At 38.9% G+C, this 19,455-nt stretch overlaps 1 protein-coding gene across 2 annotated transcripts; it reads right to left on the bottom strand.

The window, feature by feature from the left end:
- Nucleotides 1-4,476: 4,476 nt before the first annotated feature.
- tnfrsf11a (tumor necrosis factor receptor superfamily, member 11a, NFKB activator) lies at nucleotides 4,477-17,825 on the bottom strand. Of its 2 annotated transcripts, none has more exons than XM_058377102.1 (10): nucleotides 17,591-17,825; nucleotides 13,667-13,745; nucleotides 13,251-13,376; nucleotides 11,839-11,982; nucleotides 10,294-10,378; nucleotides 9,853-9,926; nucleotides 9,668-9,769; nucleotides 9,539-9,588; nucleotides 7,743-8,469; nucleotides 4,477-5,365 (listed from the first exon to the last, which is right to left on the bottom strand). In XM_058377102.1, the coding sequence occupies exons 1-10, from the start codon at nucleotides 17,663-17,665 to the stop codon at nucleotides 5,115-5,117; spliced, it is 1,713 nt and encodes a 570-aa protein (XP_058233085.1). In that variant the 5' UTR covers nucleotides 17,666-17,825; the 3' UTR covers nucleotides 4,477-5,114. The 2 variants fall into 2 exon arrangements, with proteins under 2 accessions (XP_058233085.1, XP_058233086.1); XM_058377103.1 differs by having other exon boundaries at nucleotides 5,153-5,360.
- Between the last annotated feature and the right edge of the window lie 1,630 nt (nucleotides 17,826-19,455).

The raw sequence follows: 19,455 nt of genomic DNA, 5'->3' as shown, positions 1-19,455 counted from the left end.
TGAAACGCTACTATTCTGCACCTCTGCCATCTAGTGGACCTTTAGCGGAATTGCGGGTTGTTGATTTCCTGACCTTCCAGAGTTTATCATCATTTCTTCACAATTTTTGTCCTATTTTTTTTTTCCAGGTTTAGGGTTAGAACCTAGTTTTTGTTTTTTTGGGTTTTTTTTTTTTACTAAACACCTCCCTCTGCATTGCTTAGGCAAGCATGCAATTAGCTTTTCACCGTGTGACCAAATCTAAACATGAAGAATGTCTAAATTGTCTTGCTGGGTTTTTGTTTCGTAATTGTTATCTCGTGTAGACTTACCATTTTCTTGTAAATGTGAGTGTAACAAATTACAATTACAAAATTTCACAGTACAGATAGATGTATTGACTGGATTTGCCTGTGTTGTACATGATGGCCACTAGATGTCGCCATTTGCAAACGAAATCTTTGGTACAAAGCCTTGTTCTTCCACTTTGTTTTCAGTCAATAAAAAGATACAGTCGTGTGCATTAAGGCCATTTTATCATCTTAACTGAAGTTTGTTAGATGATAGATAGATAGATAGATAGATAGATAGATAGATAGATAGATAGATAGATAGATAGATAGATAGATAGATAGATATCATGGCTCATGTATAACTCATGGCTCATGTATGAACTCATGGCTGTATGTATAAATCATAGTAAGAGTATCATCATATCATCAGAGTAAGTTTGTGAAAATTCTAAGAATGATCATTGTAATCTTATTACTTATTAACTTATAACCTAGTTAGGGGTAACAAGATGGCAGCAGAGAGGCAAAGACCATGCGCCTTCCGGCAAAGCAAGAATGTGTTGGAATTACATGGATATAGACTTCATCGTCAAGGAATTCTTATTGTTACTGTAAGTAAGAAATTCTGTAACTTCACCAACTCTACAGTTTGGTTTTATACTTGATATCAATATATCAATTTAGAATAATGAGATTAATCAGCCTAATTGCCTTAATTGCTTAATTTACACTTATAGCATTTGCCCCACACCGTTATCCAGAGCATCTTAATGATACAACTGAGCAATTCAGGGTTAAGGGCAACATTTGACCTCATAACCTCTCAATCAGTAGTCGAACATCTTAACCACTTTCATGGCATCATATTTTGCATGTCTTAAAACTCGCAGTTAAATGGTGTACAAATTGATGTAAAGACTAAGCTGCAGAAATGAATGAGATCATCTTGACCGACCCTCCCTATACATTCTCACCACCCTCTGGAAAGTGCATTCAGTCAGTATAAACAAGACCCTCATCACCAAAAAATGCTTCTTTCCATGAGCTGTAGCAGTTATCAACAGATGCATGATGCACCACACCCGCTTCCTGAATATTTTGAAAGTTCTATTTATTGTCGTGATGCAAAGACCTTGCATGTATACATACTTGGCAGAATAAAGCCTTTTGTAAAGGTGGGAATGGGTGTGTGAGTGTCTGAAGGTGTGTGTGGTTGTGTCCCGTGTTTGACTGGTCATCCACGGCAGGACCATGACCCAGATCATTCAAAGTTTACCCAAAAAACCTGAAACCAAATATGAATGAATTCATTGAGAGCTCAAATTCTTTACCACCACAGTGTGTTTGTTGTTCCTTGTTAATTCTATCCAATTATTAAACCTTTACTCTGTTCTTTCCTCTAATCTAAACACTTTTATCCAAAGCCAAATTTCCTAAATACACAAGGTTACATGTAGATTTGTGTTGTGTTCCAAGTTTTTTTTTTTTTTTTTTCCTGGTTTGTTTTTATTTTCCATTTGTCAAAGGCCTTTTCAAGTGTTTAGGTCACTAGTAGTGTCATGAAAATAAACAAGGCCTCCTTTTAGCTTTGCTTTGAATACCTGTGGTTTAGTGTATTTACGTGTGTTTATGTGTGATTTGTGTGTCTCTTAGCCTCCACCCTTTTTGCCAGCTCGGAAGAGTCAATAGTTGATCTGTACATATTCCCTCATGGGATGGTAGTTTGTCTTGCTGTGTATGTTTTTTCACCTCAGCTTTTATAGAAATGAACTGTATTTTGCTTAAAATAATAATTCCATACTATAAATACTATATGTTTCTTTCTCCTACACAAGGTCTGGTAGTAAATTCTTTATTTCTATAATGAAAATGCTTGTTAATAAATGACTAAATGTGTTGTTATAACAAATAAATGCATATCACCTCTTGGTGAAGGTTTCTGTGAAAAGATTTATCGTTTTTTGGAAGGAGTCTCCAGTGTCAGTGATCTAGAAATGTATGTTTCCTGCTACTGATGAGTCTTCAGGACTTTCTGTTTTCTTATTAACTTGGTACATACACACAAGTCCTCCAGCATACCACATCTCCTCACTCCTGTCCTCTAATACACATCATCTCCTCACTCCTGTCCTCTAATACACATCATCTCCTCACTCCTGTCCTCTAATACACATCATCTCCTCACTCCTGTCCTCTAATACACATCATCTCCTCACTCCTGTCCTCTAATACACATCATCTCCTCACTCCTGTCCTCTAATACACATCATCTCCTCACTCCTGTCCTCTAATACACATCATCTCCTCACTCCTGTCCTCTAATACACATCATCTCCTCACTCCTGTCCGCTAATACACATCATCTCCTCACTCCTGTCCTCCAATTCACCCCGATCTCTGTCCTCTTCCATTTCTTTCTCTCAAAACACCTCTTCCCTTCTTCCTCCTTATAACCTTTATGTAAAACAGTATAAAACCTGCAACACAAGAACATTTACAAAGTGTCCTGTAAAAAATCCGGTAGTTTCCACCCAAGCGTCATCAGCACCCATGTTTCCAGATCTGGATTTCTCCCTGACACACGATCCAGATATGATGTGTTAGGACATGGGGAGCATGTGGAAAAGCACTGACCCCAGACATGATCTTTAGAGCTCAAAGCTGTGGCTATAAGGTTCATGAGATTATCACAGGAGATGAATTTACAGTGATATCTTGGGACCAGTACGTTTAAAGCTCTCCTTAAGTGAAATTGAGGAAGGCATTGAGCAACACTTTATGATGACGGGGGTGATTTATGTGGGACGATATAACTGCAAAATTTTCAAATCTATCTTATGTTTTATAACATGGTTTTCCAGTGTGTGAGGTCTGAGACATCAGAAGCTTCATCTGTACATTTATGGCATTTTGGCAGATACCCTTATCCAGAGTGACTTACATTTATCTCACTGAGGTTAAGGGCCTTGCTCAAGGGCTCAGGGATTTAAACTGAACCTTGAAATCACTAGTCCAATGCCTTAACCACTGAGCTACCACTCCCTTATCTTTGCTTCATGGGCTGCATTGTCTGAATCATGGTAAATTTTGTGTGTCTGCAGATTTTACTTAATCGTACTCAGAAAAAAAACGCTACTAAACTCAAACTTTGGAGTATACGCCTTTTGTAACCCAACCTAGATATAGTGTACCTTTACCTTTAAAATGTATACACTACTGCATATCCAGGAGAGAGAATTAAATACAGGTGTCATTTAGTACCATTTGGTATAATCCTTTTGGGTTATTCCATATCTTTGTTTATTCAAAAATAAAGAGCCATCCATGCCTTTGGAACACAATCCATTATCTGGAAATCTAGTAGTTTAGGCTTCCATGCATCAGTGGTACAATTTTGCATGGTTTGCTACTGTTCTTCTTACCCTGGTCCTGGAGAGCCACCATTTTGAATATTTCTCCTGTTATAACAGGGATGTGTGGATGTACAAGCTTAGTGGTTGGTCTGAAGTTGGTCAGAACCATCCACTGGGTAATTACCAGATAAAGCAATGAACACAGTGGTCAGTGTGATGTTTTGTCACCAGGATCAAACAAGTTGTTGTAAACTCTTCCGTTTATTTATATAACCCTCCCATCTGTGTGCTGGGGACACTGGGGGGGGGGGGGGGGGCACTAGTCAAAACTGTTATTTTGACAACCCTGACCTAACCAGCTCTCATTCATTCATTGTACCGCTCCACACACTAGATGGCAGGATCTCTCTATCCCTTTATCTTTCCAGATACCACTGGGCTTGCTAATCTTTTTTTGTTGTTGTTGTTGTTGCTAATGTGGACCACATGAGTCCAGTCAACTTCCTGTTTTGTCCAAGAAAAAAAAAAAGCATCACTTTTTTTGTAGGTTGTTACAGATCTTAGAGGGAACAGTGTGTTGATTGTGTCTTTGCAATCAGGCTGAAGGCTTTTCATGTGGTCAAATGTTTCATGTTGACCTTATGACAGCTGCTATCCATGCACAGCTGTAATTACTGGTTCAGGAAAGAATTTGAGGTTTTACTTCATATTCAATTAGCAGGGCTTGTACTGTAAATAGTTTATCTTAATACAGAAAAAAAAGGCTTTGCTGTTGTTTTTGTAAAAAAAATAAATATATTAAAAAAAAATCCATAATCATTGCACACACACACACACACAACGCATTGATGTCCATGGCTACACTCCTTTTTATTTCAGCGAAACTGAATGGTCAGGTTGGTGACTAAAAATGCCACCATAAACAACAAACAAACAAATCTGAAGAATATCTGAAAATCATAAAATTCCCTGATCAGAAAGTATATAATATAAAATACATTTTTAAGAAACACTGCAAAAAAAAAGAAAAGAAAAAAAAGCAAACTGTCCCTCTACATTCACAGTTCCTTTTGGTCCATGAAGTGATCTCTCAAGGAGACGTTGTGCTCTAGCCTTTAAAACAGCTAAGAGCGAAGGGACATCTGGGACAGTCAGACTTTTGTTCCCCTTCTAAAAGTCTTGCTTTCTCTTGGACCTGTGATGATTTTGTTTGGCAGGTGTCATTCAGCACTTTGGCTCCTTGTCTCATTGATCCACGGGGTTTATTCGGCCTGGAGAGTTTATTTCTGCAATTTACAGTCATGGATAAAAAAATTCAATGCAGAATAAACGGGCAAATCATCGTAGCATTATAGCATGTAGATGCTGATTGCAAAACAAACACGAAACGTACTGTATATACAAATATTTAACAAATGCACGGCATTTTTAAGAAACAGCACTCTGGATGCTAGGAAAGAAATATAAAAGAAAAATTCGAAGCTCCAGTTCAGACAGAGAGATTCAGCTGAGGACGCTGGTTTGTCATTTCTTGCACAGGTATATGTCTCTCATGCGCTTTGGGCACATTCTGAACGCCGCATTCAGCCGATTGCTCCTGAACTGGACTGGCGTAAGGCTCTTCGTCACCGCTGCTGCCCAGTGACGTCTGGCTGACGTACACCATGATAACATCACCCGTGAAGTTCATCACCTGGCCGGTGGAGATGAATGTCGTGTTGTTGTTTCCTGTCACCTGAGCTGGCCAAAAAACACACACAATTCGATTTTAGCTTCTCTTTTTTTTTAGCACTTGGTTATAGACAAACACTTTATCTAGATTTTTCTGTGTATACGAAACCTTTCTTTAGTCTTACACTGAACTTTTACACATGTTGTGGAACAAAAATACTTTTAATTAGTCCTTAATTTATATTTATTTTTTATTTTTTTTTATGGACTTATTTTTTGGGGTCAATATATTCGCCACATCTAATGAATGGAAAAAAAGGAAAAATAACACACATATAAGTCACATCAAGTATTTCAAATGAGGTGAATATTCTTAGTATGTAATGTGTGCTTGATTATGATGTATTTTATTCCACTAATTTGACTGACCAAGCACTTATCTGCTGTGCTTGCAGCTCACTTTAATTGTTGTCCATAACTTTCCTTTTATCGGTCAACTATTCCACATAAGCAGTGATTAATGTACATTTCATAGACTATATGGTTAAAAGTTTGTGCACCCCTGACCGGCACACCCATATGATAGCCCTTCTGAAACTAATCGTATAGTGTGTCTTTGTATGCTGTAGCTTTATAATTTCTCTGTAATGGACCAAATCTGTTTCAGTATATCAGTGCTCCTGTGCACAAAGCTGAGTCCATGAAAACATGGTGTGTTAAGGTTAGAGTCTGTCCTACAAAGACACCAGACGCTGACTCAACCTCACTGACACCTTCGGGACGAACTGGAACTCCGACGCCACTCCAAACCAGCATCAGTGCCCGGTCTCACTAATGCTCTTGCGGCTGAATGGGCATCTCGAAAAATCTCTAGTGGGAAGCTTTCCCGGAAGAGCAGAGTTTATTATAACAGAAAGGAAGAACTATATCTGGAAAGGCATGTACAAAAGGACATATGGGTGTGATGGTCAGTTGTCCACAAAGATTTGGCTTTGGCATCTAGTGAATTCTATTGGGGTGTGTGAAATGGAGGGTAGTTAAAATAATACGTCGATGCCTGGAATATGATACGTCACAACAATCTGTAAAGTACAGCGATAGAAAAAGACTTTTCCTTTCCTGGAGTCAAGCATGCACCATGCTGGCATGTAATGATAATAACAATGATTTGCATATCGTGCCCCCACTGTTAGGCTCGGACGTCATATTAAACCAACGGCACTATCAGATTTTATCATTCAAGGAAGGAAAAAAAAGCTACCAAATGTAATTTGTGCCTAACTCAAGCCTTCCCTTCACATCCGCAAATTCAACCCTTACTTAGCAGAAGATATTTCTGGATCTTCTGGGTTGAAAAAAAAATAAGCATAGTTTCCTTCCGCCATGCATGTCGACAGAATGTTTGACGAGTTCCCTAAATAGGGTGGATTATTTTACTTCAGCAGGCACACGACAGAGAGACAGACTGGCAGTGAATCATTCTTCACACATCTTTTACTCATTAAGCCATGATTTATCACGTGCCAGAGCCCTGCTGTCCACTCTGGCAAGGCTTGTGTGGTGTTTTTTTTTTTTTTTTACCAGTGCTGTTTACTGGAAAATCATTTACTGGAGAAGCTGTGTTTACTTAATAAATATCACTACATATGCTCTAGATGGATGTATTAATGAGAACTGTCAAGAAAAAGCCAAACTGAGTGATTCCTTTACAGTAAGCGGCTGGGATATTTTTTATTTTTTGCACTGAAAACATCTAGAAATCCTAAACTACACGCATGTCCGACAGCTTAGTAATGGAGTTAGTAAATGTTATGGGAAAGGGGTGTTTCTTTAGGTGAGCAAATCTCTGGGAGGAAAAAAAAAGACTTCTTGAGCCGAGTGACTCAATCAGGGCACACATCTTGTTTTAATTTTGACCATAACTATTTCAACAGCTGAAATGTCTGGAATTTAGCACACAAAATGACATTTTGAAGTTTTAGTCATTGGTTTTGTAATACCCCTGATACACAGCAAATATGCCTGCCAGTCAAGGCTTGTCCAGAGCAGCATGTAAAGATATACTACAAATCTTCTTTCATTGTTATCTTTCTAAACTCAGTTCAGTTGAGTTATTGTTGCATTTTTGTGGTCAAAAATAGGAAGTGCACCAACAATCGCTACCAGAGACCAACTGGGGTAAGAATCATGTTGCCCTATGCTCACATTATGACAGCAAACAGGACAGTTAATGACAGGGGGTTGCCAGACTGGCTATTTTTATACCAAACTGATTTTTTAAAGTAGCGTAAATGTAATAGCCTTAATTTCGCTTGAGGTGATGTCATTATTAACGACATCCCACTCCACCAGTAACAATCGTCACAAGACTCCGTCATGCATCAATGACAGAAATTTCACCATTTCACCACCTAGCTGTTTTTATGTGTTCAGCAAACAACCTTACCACAGGTGAGAGCAGCCTCGGAGCTCTGGCTCTGGATTTCCAAATCCGCATCAGCTTTGGGCTTTTTATCTGAGTTATCTGCTCTGGAGATCAGCGAGAGCCCCTGGTTGTTGCTCATGCTAAGTGATGATAGTACGGCAGTGGATTCGATGCTGCAGCATTGTGGCTCATTCCTTTCATATGTGCTTGTGTCACTGTGTAAATCCCTGACCTCTGACATGACCTCCTTGCCGGCTGCACTGCTGTAGTCCAGGTACAGCTCCTGAGAGCCTTGCAGGCATCCCGGTAGGCTGTCAGTGTAGCAGTTCCCACACAGAGGAGACTCTTTCAGGCTCACATCGCCTTCCTTCCTCGGCTGGATGACCACATTCTCCCCCTGAGCACAGGAGCAGCAGCCAGCCAGGCCTGTTGCCACCAGCTCACTGCAGTCCTCGTTCTCGCCCACCTCCATCGGCTCCTTCATGATCAAGCAGCTGCAGGAGCTGCCAGGAAGCGGAGAACCTGGCCCCTCGGAGCCCTCGCTGGAGCTGCCTGACGATCCGTCGGCCTGGTCCCGTTCCAGCTGGGAGGAGTGTGTGGTCTTCTTGTTTTCTTGAGTCTTGTCTAAGCCAGGGGAATCACAATTGGCTTTGGAGCACATGCTCAGGTATTCTGTGGTTCCTTCATCCACCTGAGACGTGATCTCATACAGGGGGCGGTTGCTATTGTACGGTGGTGTTAGCGTCTCCTGCAGAAGGACAGGGGAAAAGTTTTATTTTAGCAAGATTCTTTTTCTTTCTTTCTTTCTTTCTTTCTTTCTTTCTTTCTGACAGTTTTTCTTTCTTTCTTTTTCTTTCTTTCTTTCTTTCTTTCTTTCTTTCTTTCTTTCTTTCTTTCTTTCTTTCTTGCTTTCTTTCTTTCTGACAGTTTCTTTCTTTCTTTCTTTCTTTCTTTCTTTCTGACAGTTTTTTTCTTTCTTTCTTTCTTTCTTTCTTTCTTTCTTTCTTTCTTTCTTTCTTTCTTTCTTTCTTTCTTTCTAACAGTTTTTCTTTCTTTCTTTCTTTCTTTCTTTCTTTCTTTCTTTCTTTCTGACAGTTTTTTTTCTTTCTTTCTTTCTTTCTTTCTTTCTTTCTTTCTTTCTTTCTTTCTTTCTTTCTTTCTTTCTTTCTAACAGTTTTTCTTTCTTTCTTTCTTTCTTTCTTTCTTTCTGACAGTTTTTTTTCTTTCTTTCTTTCTTTCTGACAGTTTTTTTCTTTCTTTCTTTCTGACAGTTTTTCTTTCTTTCTTTTTCTTTCTTTCTTTCTAACAGTTTTTCTTTCTTTCTTTCTTTCTTTCTTTCTTTCTTTCTTTCTTTCTTTCTTTCTTTCTTTCTTTCTTTCTTTCTGACAGTTTTTTTTCTTTCTTTCTTTCTGACAGTTTTTTTTTCTTTCTTTCTTTCTTTCTTTCTTTCTTTCTTTCTTTCTTTCTTTCTTTCTAACAGTTTTTCTTTCTTTCTTTCTTTCTTTCTGACAGTTTTTTTTCTTTCTTTCTTTCTTTCTGACAGTTTTTTTTTTCTTTCTTTCTTTCTTTCTTTCTTTCTTTCTTTCTTTCTTTCTTTCTTTCTTTCTTTCTTTCTTTCTTTCTTTCTTTCTTTCTTTCTTTCTTTCTTTCTTTCTTTCTATCTTTCTTTCTTTCTTTCTTTCCTCCATTTTAACACTACTTTGCAAAGAAGCGTGTTACTGACCAACCAGATAACTCTCAGCTTCTGCCTATTGAATGATTAAATGATAGACATTGTAGAAAAGCTGAGCCATGATTTTAGCTTCCTTGTTACTTACTTGTTGGATTCTGCTCTGTTTAATGTTCTGGACACAGGTTCGTAGATTAACTGTGAAAAAAAAAAAAAACCCATCAGCAGCCGCACAAAAGGAAAATGTAAAACAAACGTGTTTCTTAACCAGACGTACCTGAGAGGATGTTCAGTTTATCCTTGTAGCAGGAAAGAATCACCGCAAATATGACGATTATGGCACAGGGTATTGCCACAATGGCCCACGATGTCAAAGGCTCTAAAGAACGAATGCAGAAAACATGGTTTAAATCCTCATATCTCATTTCTGTACTGCTGCGCTAAACATGGTGGATCACGTACCGAAAGGTGGCCCACACACTGTGTCTGCTTCAGGGCTGCCCGGCTTTGCCTCTGTCTTGCCAGTGGCTTTACAGCTGAAAACGAATCGGACTTATCAGCACAGCACACTGTCACATCTTTTTTTATCAGTCGCAATCCGTTCCACAAATGGTGACCACAAAAATGGCCGACTAAGGAAAATAGGCTGTTTCCAAGGGAAGTGGTGGAGAAATTAGTCATACTACCACAGTGTGGTAAGACTGCGGGGGCTTTTAAAGCGCCTGTGACCTGAGAGCACCGCCAGAAAAACAGCACTCGTGAGAATGAGCGCTGCAACTGCACAAATGTGTATGTGTGTGTGTGTGTATGGTTTTGTGCATGTGTGTGTCTGAAAAACAGCATTTTAAAGCTTCTGACTGCGGTTAATTCAAACACCTCCAATGGCTCGGGGCGTATACTCACTCTGTCCATTTCTTGCACGCTTCTACCGAGTTGGAATCAGAGAAAAATCCGTAGTCGCAGTCCTTACACGACTGTTTGCCAGGCTCTTAAATGACAAAGTAGAGAAACAGAGCAAAAATGTTAATGTACTTTTCAAGACACACCATTATGGTTTACACACATTTAAAGCACATTCTTCAGTAAGTACCAGGAGAAAACCGAATAACTACAGGAATACTAACGGGAAAGGAATGTATTTACAAAAAATGATGTAGCTACATTTCTAGAAAAGGGTTCCCTAAGAGTTAAGCATCTTCCAAAAACCACTAAAGAACTAAACTAAAATAAAATTTCCAATTCCGGTTCCAATTTTATACTTTCATTGTTTTTGGCGTTACTTCAAAGAATATTCATAAACGAATCTATTTTTGGTCAGAATGCGTCGATTCATTTCCATAACAGCAGCTTAGACAGTAGTTCTGCCCACAAGGTTTATATTAATGCACTTGTTCTGATACAGGATCATTTCTGCATTTCTGGAACTTTTAAGCTTTTAAGGAAGAAAGAAAGAAAGAGAGAGAGAGAGAGAGAGAGAGAGAGAGAGAGAGAGAGAGAGAGAGAAGGAAGGAAGGAAGGAAGGAAGGAAGGAAGGAAGGAAGGAAGGAAGAAAGAAAGAAAGAAAGAAAGAAAGAAAGAAAGAAAGAAAGAAAGAAAGAAAGAAAGAAAGAAAGAAGGAAGGAAGGAAGGAAGGAAGGAAGGAAGGAAGGAAGGAAGGAAGGAAGAGAAAAATGGATAGACTTGGTAAATTGCTGAGATATAAGAGAAATAAAATGTTCTGTTCCTGGAAAATCAATGTCACAGTTGTGGATTCCTCGTAACTTGCAGTGTTTCCTTCCTTAATAACTGCACATGTCCTGAGACGTGTGTTGATTAGCAGGTTGCACGAGCATGCATTAGCTATAATCTAACTGAAATCTTTGTAACTAAAGAATAGAATTTATTTAACCTTCACACTCGCTAAAAATATATTTTTATTACCACTGCTACAACGTTTAGCCATGTGATCCCAGTTAGAGGCTTTCTCGAGAGAGTGTCACAATGATTAATAAGAGATAATTCATTCACAGTGTTGGCGTCAGACACATGCTCATTAATGGACTTCACAATAACCCTCTCTTTAAACTTTTAGCCATGTTTATGCTTCTTTTTTTGCCATCTTTTTGCTTTTGTGCTATTTTCTGTACTTGAATACGGTATATAATCATCCAAATGAGCGCTAGCAGACGCTATCAGTACCACAAAAACATCAACATCTGTACACTATGGTAAAATCTCTGAATTTGTGTCAAACCACAAACCACAGCAGGCCACCAATTCACCGAATTTGTAATTATGAGTCATTTATTTGTTGAGTCACATCGATCCTTTAGTGCCAGAAAACAACCAAAGTCCACACTAGTAGTTTGTGGAATAGGTCAAGTCACTCATTCATCAGTGTATGAAGATAACACTGAAATAATAATATTTGTATCTGGATGAAATGTGCTCCAGGTCATGAGGTCTTACCCCCTGCGAGTCCTTGGCCTGGAGGACAGGGCTTGATTTTATCGCAGAACTCGCAGTACGTGGTGGTGCACTGGAAGCCGTCTCTACACCGACATGATTCAAGCTCTGTGGTGCTACTGGGAGTGGGCCGAAAAAATCCTTTCCCTGTGGCAGAGAGAGAGAAAGAAAGAAAGAAAGAAAGAAAGAAAGAAAGAGGCAGAGAGGTGGAAACAGAAAGAAAGAAAGAAAGAAAGAAAGAAAGAAAGAAAGAGGTGGAAACAGAAAGAAAGAAAGAAAGAAAGAAAGAAAGAAAGAAAGAAAGAAAGAAAGAAAGAAAGAAAGAAAGAAAGAGGTGGAAACAGAAAGAAAGAAAGAAAGAAAGAAAGAAAGAAAGAAAGAAAGAAAGAAAGAAAGAAAGAGAGAGGTAGAAACAGAAAAAAGAAAGAAAGAAAGAAAGAAAAGAAAGAGACAGAGAGGTGGAAACAGAAAGAAAGAAAGAAAGAAAGAAGAGAGAGAGAGAGAGAGAGAGAGAGAGAGAGAGAGAGAGAGAGAGAGAGAGAGAGAGAGAGAGAGAAGATAGAGTCAGTTAGGAAGCTTCAGTTTAATTATGGGTATATTTTCAGAAACCTAAAGTCTACACCAGAATTATTGCCACCGTTCCTGTTTTTTGCTCTTATATATTTATATTTATATGAAACAAAGCTGTAAAGTTTTATTTTAGCTCACTCTTTAAAAATCATAACATAACATTTCAAAGTTGTAAAAGTTTTGGCACCCCATATTCCTGAATATTTAGTCAGGCGAATTTAGTCTAGTGGAGGGAATCACATGATTAAGCCTGTCCCTGTAGTTTCTAACAAAGAGACAAACGTAGGTGGAGCTTGGAGGTGAAGTTCTCTATAATTGCACCAGTAGGGTTCCTTAGTTGGACAAAAAACTTAATTGGCCATTGCAAAACATTTTGCTTCCTCTGATGATATTTGAGGTCATTATCTGTATGTAGAAACAAGTCATAACCTCATGGCAGGGGTAACTAAGGTTGAGGCTAAAAAAATATCCAGCTTCTTTCTAAGACCTGGGAGGGAAAAAAAAGGCCTAAAGCATCAGCATCATGATCCACAATCATATGTATAGTGAAAATCTGGTTGTTCTGATATATGTGTAACATTTTTTGTATTATTCATTATTCTTCCTTTCAATAAATCCTTGGCATCTAATGTACATGTAACCTCATATTTACACTTGTTCATAACGTTTCTGGCAAATTCTTACGTCATATACAGTAAATATTATTGTGTATAATGTGTATCTGTGTGTGGGTGGGGATTTTGGGGTGTGGGACTAATTTGATTGAAAACAGTGGCAATAATTGTGAAGCTGATATAGTTTTGGGCCTCCATGTAGGGTTGGTTTAATAAAGATGAATGTCTGACCCTCGTCACAGAACTTCTGTGGAAGGCATGCCTCCTCCTTGTTATATTCTGGCTGGTACTCGTTCTTCCCACATGGCCGACATTTGGTGTCACTGTCCTCGTTGCATTCCGCCGACCGATACGTTCCTGGGTTTGGGAGAAAGACTAAAATGAGTTTATCTCGTTGGAGTTGCTCAAATAGTTCTTGTATTATTCAGGAGCAGTACAGAACCACTGGGCTGTTTTGATGAAGCAGAGACTAAACTGAGGTTTTTTATATTGGAGAAGGGTTGTGTGGCTACGTGGGTGTTCCTCTTTCACACACACACACACACAAACACACACACACACTTCCCCTACAAAACTTTATGTAAATCAGTACAAGCTTTTGCTTTGTGTCATAGTTTTTTTGAAAAGGAGTGAAAGATTATTTTTACCTGGTTTGCACAGACTACAGCATTTCTTGTTTTTCCAGAGGTACTGCGTTTCTGAGCATGTTGGTTTGGCATGTTTTCTCTGCAACAAAAAAGAGAATATATATATATATATATATATACATATGAGTCAAAAATGATCGAACATCCTGGGAATTAAGTTTGGATCAACTGCTTACACTTGAATTGCAATGGTTTCTATTGAAATTTACACCTGCATGTGTTAAATTACATCACTTTACATGATGGGAAATGTAATATTACTTGAAATGTAAATCGATACGGGATCCTTCACAGAACTTAAACCTCCTACAGTGTCACAATCAAGTCTCGTGAGGTCTCGTGAGGTCATGACCTCTGAGAGTGTACGGGGTTTATAGCCACTAACCGCTTCCCTGCTGACACCACAAAAAAATGTGCACGTGTTATTTAGAGGGAAAACCGTTTCATCTGTTAACTAAAATGCAGAGTAGGCTCGGGAACGATCTAAAACATCCAAACTGAGGCAGCGAACCTCCAAGATCAGCAGAAAGGAGCGGACGAGCCACGTGTTCCACTTAGTCGACTCTTTTAATGAGCTGAAAACGATACTTGGGTCCAATTCCAGACGTACGGTTTGGCATCGCCACCCAATGAACTTTGTAATTTAGTTTTATTATTATTTTTTTATACAGTGGTTATCATAGAAATAACACGGCAATGATTGAACGGCTCTCTAAGCCTCTGTAATTAAATTTACATTCATTTTTATTTATTTGCCTAGAAGCTTTTATCCGAAACGACTCACGAGTCAAGCCGAATCCAATCCAAGCATAGGGCTGAGCTGTAAAAAGTTTAAAGCTGTGCTCAGGGGTCCAACAATCGCTGGGATTTGACCTCACAACCTTCCCAAGCACTCAACCTTAACAGCTGAGCTTTCCAGTTTATCTAAAACTTCACAGAAATAAGTGGTTGGAATTTCCTGATGAACTTGTGATTGTGGTTTCAAAATCTAGGAGAGAAAATGCATCCTGGAATGTTTCCGGAACGAAAGGCTTCCTTATTTCATCCATGATATTCAAATATCCCTGGATGAATTCCACCGTGTTGCACAGATGGATTTTTATTAGCGGTGTTTACATCACGAATCATTCAAATGAATTGAAGCCATACCCTGAGAAACGTGTGCAATGAGAAAACAATACGATTTACAAAGTCAATCATACAAATCTGACCAAATTGATGCTCGCAATAAAAGTAAGCAACAAAGCCTCAAACCTCAAGGTTAGGCTTCTTGTTCACTCTGAGCTGCTTTTCTGCTCACCGCAATTGTAAAGAGCGCGTATTTTCAGTTGCTATAGACGTCCTGTCAGTTTCAACCAGTCTGGTCATTCTCTTTTGACCTCTCTACACATTTTTGGCTGCAAAACTGCTGCTTATTGGACGTTCTTCTGGTTTTCTTTCTCTTACCATTCTGTGTAACCTCTAGAGACTGTTGCATGTGAAACTCCAAGACTCAGCGATTTCGAATCCGAATAAGAAATACTCAATTCGGCCTTTATTTTGGCACCAACATCCATGCCAAATAAGTTTAGAAACCCTAATTAGGCACACAGTATATATTTCCCTTACAGTGAAAGCATTTATATTAACTGTTATTAACTGCTGAACAAATCTATTCAATTTATTTCAATTCAATTCTATTCAACAATTAACATTTTTGCACTTGCCTTTAATAAAGCACACATTTATTGACACATTGAGTCCTTTTACACGAGAAATTTGTTCCTTATGTCATTACCAATAGTGTGTTTAGCAAAATAAAATAACTGTAAAAATGTACAAATGGAACTAGGATTATAGAGTGACCAAGAAAATCGATCACTCAAGCAAACTGCGAGAATCCTGACAATTCCACAGCCATGTAACGAAAACTATTCAGTCAAGCAAACGCTTTCATTTCAGGGACTAACTTACTAATGTCATGTTTTGATGTATTATACGCAGGCATTCATTTCACTATTAACAAAGTCTTCAGCTTCGTGTGTGCAAATATTTGACTGGTCCAATTGCACGCTTTGTGCTATGATAGCATAAGGATGCCTAGAGACATGTTTCATTGTCTGTGTGGTTTCAGAGCCTGGACTCAAACGAAGTGGGAGAAAGGAGACAGGAAACCCAAAGGAATGGCCAGAACTCATTTCGTATCCCTCTGCATCCAACAAGCAGGGTATAACAAGCGACATGAAATATTTTTGTTGACTAAATATATAAGAACATGGTCAGTGACGCCCTGAATAATTACATGTTAGAAAATAAGCATACAACGGCGACTGTTGTCCCAGCATTCAACCGTGTTCGGCTCTGTCTTTATAGAAACCGCTATATCATTTCAATCAGTTGGGTTCCAAAATGGAAAATCAATCTCAAGTTACTAACTGGGTGCCATAAGAGATGGAGAGCGAGAGAGAGAGAGAGAGAGAGAGAGAGAGAGGAACAGTTTTGTTTGTCGAATTGTATCTTGGGTGAACTGTCATGTCCATTACTTGTGCAAGAACAATATGGTGCATTCTGAAAACCAGTTTTCCTCCAACCGCAGAGTTTGCATAACTGCTACGGTGAAAGTTTACACCTGACAAACTACTTAATTTAAAGCCTTGCCTATCAATGAAGGTCTTCTCTCCAATTACAAATTTTGCAAAACGCACAGCAAGAGCTACTCGCGACGTGCACCTTGTGCTCAATAAGCGTGTCAAAACACAACATCAGTGCGACTAAACGTTCTCATTCCTGTGAGAATCGCTCACTCTTGACAAACCTTCATCTCTCCGAGTCGGTGCCGTCTGCCGAGCACAAGTTCAGACCCGCAGGTCTGTGATGCAACGTTAAGCAAGCTCACACACTTTTCCCCTCCAGGGTCCGAGAGATAAGCAAGTTAAACACCTATTCAGTGACTGAATGTAAGAATGAATGAATGAATGAATATCAGTTTACGTAACTGTGCAAGGCTTTGAAGCTACAGGTCAGAGGTGTTTTTTTAGGATCAGAGGATGCTTCTGATTGAACGAACATCTTGAACAGCTGTGTGCATTTTTGAGTGACATTTTTATCTTTACAGTAGGCCGTGGACGATGACAGGTTCATGCAAATTCTTACATTTTATCAGATACTAAAATATCTGGAGACATGGGTGAGAAACTGAAAACAAGTTTCAAGTCATCCAGGTGTGCAAACAGGAATACTGGAGATGGCTGGAGACTCTGTGGAGGGTCTGCAATGTATTGATTTTTCATTAATTGATTATTTTACAATTATTCGCTCATTAGGGCTAATACCTGGTCATTTGGATCCAAACTCAATAACAAAATGCCTGTATATTATGTGCAACCTATGACCCCCTACTTTAATGGGGAAAATAAGAAAATCTGTAAAATGTTAGTTTAAATCCCCAGGCACTGTGTTAGAAACAAGTCGCAAAAATCCTACTTAATGACCCCACATACACCCACACAACCACCCACACACACACACACACACACACACACACAATGTAATGCCAAGAGGCACTTCCACATGTCAAGTTCTCCTCAGACATCAAATGGACCAACAATAAATAGACAAACAAAAAGGAGCTGGATGAGAGTTCAGAAAGTAGAGAGAGAGAGAGAGAGAGAGAGAGAGAGAGAGAGAGAGAGAGAGAGAGAGCTGGACTCATTTACAGCCTGCGGTGTGGGATCTGGATGCAAACCAACATCCAGTGATTCCAGTAAAACAGCGTGCAAACAGATTTCAGATTTCACCAAGCTCTGCACTTTAACTCCTTATAATGACCATCTGAATCTTTTGATCTGTGACAGATCCAGGAAATCCACTTGATCAACAAACGGATCAACAAACAGATTTCTATTTAGTTTAGACACATATTCATAACCAAAAAACGAATCTTACCTGGATACATAAGGCAAAGATCAGGCAGTAGATCCAGCCTCGAAATATCCAACTGGTGGAGAAATAAGCCCTCATGATTTAAAGTGAGATTAGTTGTTTTTGTTCTCTCTCAGGCTTCTGCTCCGTGTGTGTGTGTTTGTGTGTGTGTGTGTGACAGGATGCCCTTAAAGCATGTTCAACTTCTACATACAGCACTCTACACACTGGGAACCTCTCTGTACATAACCAGCGCCGCTCCTCCCACCTCCAACAGCTCTGCCTTTCGGTATGCCAGAAGGGGAGGAACCGAACTATAAGTGGGCGGGGTCGCGTTACGTGGGCGGACTCTATTCTGAAGCGCTTTGCAATTGGTGCAATGCAAAAATATGCAAATAAACTTTGCTCCACCTTTGGTGCCCTGACTTCTAAAGAGTTTTTATATATATATATATAAACTGTATTTTAAAACAGTTTTAAATTATAAATATTTTATATTATATTTTAAATTATATATAATTTAATCAAAATGCACATTTGGTAAATTTATGTTTTCATATTTATTTATACGTAAAGTGATTAATTTAAAAAAATGTAATATAACGAAACATTTTGTATAATATAAGCAGCGTTTATTTATTTATTTATTTATTTATTCGTTCATTCATTTTTTTGGCATTCATGTAATCATAATTAATTACATTTTAAAATAATTTATTGAAAAATGATTCGTGTACACATCAATAGTGAGTTTTGGGCTTTCACGTAAATCTATCCTTCCATTTTCTAGACCCGCTTTATTCCTAATTAGGGTCACAGGGATCTGCTGGAGCCTATCCCAACACACATTGGGGCAAAAGGTAGGAGTACACCCTGGACAGGTCACCCGTCCATCACAAGGCCACACACACCCATATGGGCAATTTAGAATTACCAATCCACCTAATGTACATGTTTTTAGATTGTAGGAGGAAACCAGAGTACCCGGAGTAAACCCACACAGGCACGGGGAGAACATGCAAACTCCACACAGAAATGCACCTGCCTGTTCAAACTCGGGATTCGAACCCAGGACCTTCTTGCTGTGAGACAACAGTGCTAACCAACTTAGCCATTTAATCCGAACAATGAAAACTAAATAATAAAAATAGTAGGTGATAAGGATGTCTGAAAACGTTCAAGTGATTGAAAACGTTCTTACTGATTGAATTATTAGCCTCTGACTAGTAGCTGAATTGAATAGTTTTAATCCAAAACCTAAATATCTTTGAAAAGTCAAATGATGTGACCTTAAAATATAATAGATATTTTATAGATTCTTAAATAAAATATTTTTTTTTTAATGCAAACATGTTCTATGAGTGGAAAATTCTAGAAAGCTCTATATGTTTACACTGATCAGGCATAACATTATGAGCAGTGAGAGGTGAAGTGAATCTACTCATCATGGCACCTGTTAGTGGGTGGGATATATTAGGCAGCAAGTGAACATTTTGTCCTCAAAGTTGATGTGTTAGAAGCAGGAAAAATGGACAAGCGTAAGGATTTGGGCGAGTTTGATGAAGAGACAAATTGTGATGGCTAGACCACTGGATCAGAGCATCTCCAAAACTGCAGCTCTTGTGGGGTGTTCCCGGTCTGCAGTGGTCAGTATCTATCAAAAGTGGTCCAAGGAAGGAACAGTGGTGAACCGGCGACAGGGTCATGGATGGCCAAGGATCATTGATGTACGTGGGGAGTGAAGGCTGGCCCGTGTGATCCGATCCAACAGACAAGTTACTGTTGTACAAATTGCTGAAGAAGTTAATACTGGTTCTGATAGAAAGGTGTCAGAATACACAGTGCATGAGGAGTCAGGGCTGTTTTGGCAGCAAAAGGTGGACCAACAC

The sequence above is a fragment of the Hemibagrus wyckioides genome, linkage group LG23 (assembly GCF_019097595.1).
Source record: "Hemibagrus wyckioides isolate EC202008001 linkage group LG23, SWU_Hwy_1.0, whole genome shotgun sequence".
Lineage (NCBI taxonomy): Eukaryota > Metazoa > Chordata > Actinopteri > Siluriformes > Bagridae > Hemibagrus > Hemibagrus wyckioides.
Note: the sequence above shows the minus strand (reverse complement) of the source record. Positions and strands in the feature narration are given on the sequence as shown.